The sequence below is a fragment of the Lotus japonicus genome, chromosome 5 (assembly GCF_012489685.1).
Source record: "Lotus japonicus ecotype B-129 chromosome 5, LjGifu_v1.2".
Taxonomy (NCBI): Eukaryota; Viridiplantae; Streptophyta; class Magnoliopsida; order Fabales; family Fabaceae; genus Lotus; species Lotus japonicus.
Window position 1 is genome coordinate 20137822 of NC_080045.1, and position 5795 is coordinate 20143616.

The window sequence follows — 5795 nt, forward strand, 5'->3', positions numbered from 1 at the left end:
TTCAGGTATCTTGTTAAGAAATAAAATAACCTTTTTCATAACTGACATATGGTTGAACGTGAAAATGGAATCATAGTTGTTCAAGTGTCTTTCTATTTGTGGTAAACGCAACAAAATACTTTTACATAAAATTACCACCTAAAATAAACAATACTTTCAGAACGTGCACACTGATTTACATAGCAACAAGTACTAGATTTACTAGTATGTTGTGTATAGCAAAACGTGTTCAACCCATTAATATTGATATCTTCTCAGACTTTGACTTCTCGAATTAACGACGTGGATAAAGTTTCAACCTCTGTCTTAACACAAGTAACCACACTGAAGTGGCTGACTCATGAAATGCATGGAATAATTGGACGAAAGGGGGCAGTTTCAACTTCAAAGCTGTTGGAATCCCAAATCTGTGATGGCTTACTGAATGACCCAATGAAGACTCAGTTCACAACCCCATCAACCGTAACTGGGTCTAACAAAAAACGGAAGGTCAAAGTGCCATTCATGGATTACTCCGACATTATGTTGACGGTTTCTGACTCTGATACCGACGACTACGTGAACAGTCACGGCGGCGGTGATGACGTCGATGCCAACGAGCCATCGTAATTTCAACTGGTTGACAACCCAAATATAGTACTTCGCGACAGGGACAAAGGGAAGAATGTAATGGAAACTGTCTGTGTAAGGTCTCCACGTGGCAAGGTTGTACAAAAACTGTTACTTGCATATATTTGTGCTTATCTAATTACACATGTTTGGAGTGATTCACAAATTCTATTCCATACCAAACCAAAATGTTTCTAATATATGATTGCTGGCAGGGTATTCAAATGGGTGATGAGCTCTATCTCCAAAGATCCCCAATCATTGGAAAAACACTGTTTCCATCTCCTGCTGTACCAAGGTTGATTAGCATGTCGGCTACTGTGGTTGACCAAGACTTAACACCCCCTACTGGTTCTGGGCAAAACAAACTTAAGACCCCAAAGGCACCGTTGGCAAAACAGAAGACAAGTCTTGCCGCTCCTCCAGTCATTAAAAGTAGTAGACCATATGGATTTACACTCCCAAGGGTAATCGTTGAACTCCTATTTGAATACCATATTAATGAGTTAAAGACACTTCCATATGGTACATTTACGTTGTGTTGAACCGAAACCCTAAAAAAATTAAATGTGCAGGTGTTTAAGTGCAAGTTTAGACCCACACCTCAAATGGAGCTGTCTCAGAAACAAGTGCAACTTTGTGCTTATCTATACAATCCAGAACACGATGACACAGAATTGGTGTTTAGGTGTGGCCAGACGCTGGGTTTAAGAATGGACCTAGATTGCCTTTGCCCAGGAAAACGCATTTCAGACGAGGTAACACGGGACCAGTGTTATCACTGAAATTACACCTACTTGAAATCAGCAATATTGTATGTGTAACTCAAGTATTTGAAAACCCATTTTTGAACAGGTTATGAAAGTGTTTACACAGAAGGTTACTTGGAATCAGTACCAGTCAATGAACCCTTGTGTTTGGGTCCTACCACCATCATTCTCTGTAAGTGGATTTAACCCTGCGCTTTTATTTATATGGACGTATAATACACCAACAATGTTTATGCCTGAAATTTCCTAAACATATAGGATGGTGTGAGAGATGGTGTTCCTCTAGAAGATATGATCGCCTGCTTTGTGACAAGGGATCAGTGGATGCCAGCCTACCCCGATCTGAGATACGTATGAAATTTCCTGTCATTTAGTTGACAAGTACTCATAACCACCGTCTGTTGTTTAAACCCTTAATTCATTTCAGATTTGTTGACAGATATATGCACCAGTGAGAGATGAAAGTCATTGGTATCTTATGGTGGTAGCAATCGAAGAGGAGTTTATCTGTCATCTGGACTCATATCTGCCTGTTGACAAAATAAATAGTAGGAATCAACTCATTAGGGATATGGTAACAAGTCCTTGCACCTGTGTCTTACACAAAAGGGTAACATCAGTAATTAATAAAACTAGAAATTGACGTGTGTGTGGTTTTAAACTGTTTTTCAGTCTCGAATTTTGGCGAATATGCTGCAATCTGATTGCTACCCAACCGGGTATATGCAGAAGGCTTACGGATTGGCAACATGGGACATAAATGAAGCCACCGGAATACCAAACTGTGGACGCAGGTTTAGCAGTGCATGCCTTAACCCTCAAAATTGAATAACCTTTTTTGTGCTACAAATAAGTCTAATATTCCTTTATAATCTTGTGTCTTAGTGATGACTCATCCATATGGGTGCTGGATTGGATTGATAGGGAGCATGCATTCCAGCAGAACATGATTGGAGTGGTGTGTCTTAAAACTGATAAGAAATTATGTTTGTTTAGTGATTGCATGTTACATTAAAGAGTACTAATTGTCCAAAATTATTTTGCAGATACAGGAAAGGGTTGTTAGGATGAGGGCAGCACTTAGCATTGTAAATGGGGGGCACAATGAGGAATTTGATTCTCTTGTCAAGAAAGCTTTGGTGTACTGGGAAAGCATCAAGGGAGGGGAAAAAAACTCTGAACTTGAACGTGGGAATTAAGGAAACACGAAGTAGTATTTGAAGAATAAATAGTATTTCTGTATGGCCATATTCCTCAGGTCACCACTTTTGATGTAATATACTACGTGATCCTGCTGGTTGGAATATGTTTAGGTATTTGAAGTATTTGTTTTATATGTAAGGGTACGTTAATGACTACGTATTTTGGGCCACCACCATTATGATGTTATTGGGGGTGTTTATGATATTGTAATGTCACACCTAAACTATAAGAAGTGGCTTCTTGTGATATTATTATATAATGATCGTGTGTTTAATTTGTAAACGTGTCTTGTTCAACTATATCAGCTTTGTCATGTACTATCAAAGGTTTTTTCATTCTACGGGTAATTGCTTGAATTCAGGTACTTCAACTCAAACTTTGTTTCATAACATACACATAAGTATAACGGGCCTAATCCCTAAACCAACAAACATGGTCAGGAATTATACGGGCCTAAGACTGAGGAACTAGGAAGCATCTTGGTGTTACCCTGTTTGGAATAATGAATTCCCACGATTTTGGGGCGTAAATATACAAAACGGGCCTAACACACAAATATCCACACAAGTTTGGGCCACAATAAATAATGGCCCTTTTTATTTAACCTGTGTAAACTAAACAGAAAAAAATGTAGACATCGTCACTTACATACATTTCGAAACGTACATTTAACTACATATAACTCAAATTCGTTCCCCAATGTCGTTATTTCAAATTCAGTTCCCCTGTGCATGAAATTTCCTACAGTCTAACACCCTTGTTGCTTGCTATTGCATACATAACACAATCCCGGAAAATGTCCAAATTTGGAACTCTTTAATCTTGGCCCTTACGTTTCCCCATACATAATATAATGTGTTAGCAAAACCCAAACTTTACCACAATACAAAATATAATGAAGAACAACTTGGGACAATCTGGAATGTATATTACATAACAATATTATTAATACAACCTATGGTAGCCTCATAAAAAAGATTGACAATGTACTACATCAGGTGCACTTTGTTTTTGGCATAATACTCCTACTGCATTAAGTGGTATTGAAGTTCCACCATACTGTAACATTATAAGTCTCCAGCCCCATTTGATGGTTTATTCTACAGGCTTCAGTGGCACTACCCTGCGCAATTATAAAACTACCATCAACTAAATGATATGACGAAACAGACATATCAGTACACACCTGAAACTGAAATGCATTCACATACCATTAAGATTGCAGAAGTCCCCTCTGGAATAGGGTGGTTGATCATCATCATCTACTTCAGCATCCCCTCCATATACCTCATGTGCCATCTCATGGATTCTTGTTTTTAGACGGCATGAAGACTTGTTGTGACCTGGTGTCTTGCAAACACTGCACGTAGTCTTCCTACGGCGAGTACATTTAGTGCCCGAGGTACTAGCACCTCCAGTGTTGCGAAAAGCACGGTCAGGATTAGTCAATGGTACATAATTATCATCATCAACATTTACATCTTCCATGTCATTCACAAGTTTGTTGGATTTAAGCCTCGCAGTGTGGGTAGTTACAACCTCTCTTGTGGTTCTGAAATTCTCATTTGAATCGGCGGCTAATTTGCACATTTCTCTGCAGCTGTCTAATATAACTGTATGGAGAGCCATTTTTACAGATGTCCAATTACCTGTTACATCAGTAGCATAAGCTTCAATGTCGTCTCTTGCCCGTTTCGTCCACCTGTGATGTATAAGAGTAGTGGGAATTTCATTCATTCCCAAAATAACCATGACAGCAACAATATGCTCACAGGGTAGGCCCATGGACTCCATCCTTTGGCAACAACACTTCAGCTCAGGTGTTGGTCTGTAAAAGGTAATGTGCCACTCCTTAGCGGTTGTGCGAAACTTGGCCACTGTGAAAATCTCAAAAGTCCCAGTCAATTTTCTACTACTTACGTAAACTAGGAAAGCTCTTACAATGATAGAACGAAATTTATCAAACACCTCAGGTGTGTACAAAGAACTAGCTGATTTCTCAAGTTGCTTGAAAGGTGTTTCCAAGGGAGCCTTACCAACAACAGATGCCAAATCTGCTTCAACCTCCCTAAACCTCATAAAATCCAAACATCGGTGAAAGTGTTGTAAGAACTCTGTTAAGTTATATCTTGCATGTATAAACTTCTTAATTTCTGAATGCAAACTCTCACACCGTGATGTTGTCCAGAACCCAGCAAAACACGTACCACGTATATGAGCAACCGCCCACATCTTTCTATCTTCAAACCTCTCTTTCACCCATTCATTGTCCTGAAGACCAAATTTTGTTAACGTAGCCTCCCACTTACGATTGAATGCACCCACTTCATAATCCATTAACATGCATTTTTTAAACTCTTGAGTAAAACTTGGAATCTTTATGTTTCTTGTAGCATTCTGCAGCAAGTGCCAGGCGCATAATTTATGATGAGCACGTGGGAAAACACTACTAATAGCATTTTTCATCGATAAATGTCCATCAGTTATAACTGATGTGGGACATATGCCTTTCATTGCCTCAAGAAATGTCTGTAGCAGCCACACATATGTTTCCTCAGTCTCATTGGCAATGACTGCGCTTCCAAACACCGTTGTTTGATTGTGGTTATTCATGCCAGAAAACATAACAAAAGGGTACTGATATTTGTTTTTCCCATAGGTAGCATCAAATGCAACAATATCACCAAATACCTCATAGTTTTTCTGGCTTAAACCATCAGCCCAAAACAAATGCTCAAGTTTCCCATTCTCATTAGCTTGATGTCGCCAAAACATTAGAGGATCCTTTTTGCGCATTCCCTTTAGGTAGTCAATAGCGGTTTGGACATCACACTTCAACTCCCGCCTTTGTTTCGCTATCTGATTGTATAGCTTCCTTTTTGTAAAAGGGACCCTATCATATCCCCCCGACTGGCTTGCAATCTGGTTATGGACTCCCGTCACGCCTATGCCAGCAGCCCTCATGTCGTTAAGCTACTGAACATCACCGTCACTTAACCTCCTGTGGAGGACCAACCTTCCACAATGTCTTTCACTTAGCAATTCATGATTATGTTCATCATCAAACTTTGAAACATACCAACGACTCGTCCCAATGTGAACGTGAACACGAAAATTTGCAGCACAACCACAACGACGCTCCCCTTGTTTCTTTCTCTTTCTACTGTCTGTTTGCAAAGCTTTGCGGAATCCTTGCCTAAAACAAACAAATGA

At 39.4% G+C, this 5795-nt stretch overlaps 1 protein-coding gene across 1 annotated transcript; it reads right to left on the reverse strand.

The window, feature by feature from the left end:
- Nucleotides 1–3785: 3785 nt before the first annotated feature.
- Nucleotides 3786–5546, reverse strand: LOC130719267 (protein FAR1-RELATED SEQUENCE 5-like). Its single transcript, XM_057569898.1, has one exon. The coding sequence runs from the start codon at nucleotides 5544–5546 to the stop codon at nucleotides 3786–3788; it is 1761 nt and encodes a 586-aa protein (XP_057425881.1).
- Between the last annotated feature and the right edge of the window lie 249 nt (nucleotides 5547–5795).

Excerpts from the sequence above, each read along its gene's own strand:
- LOC130719267 (XM_057569898.1), bottom strand. The coding sequence starts at position 5,546 with ATGAGGGCTGCTGGCATAGGCGTGACGGGAGTCCATAACCAGATTGCA.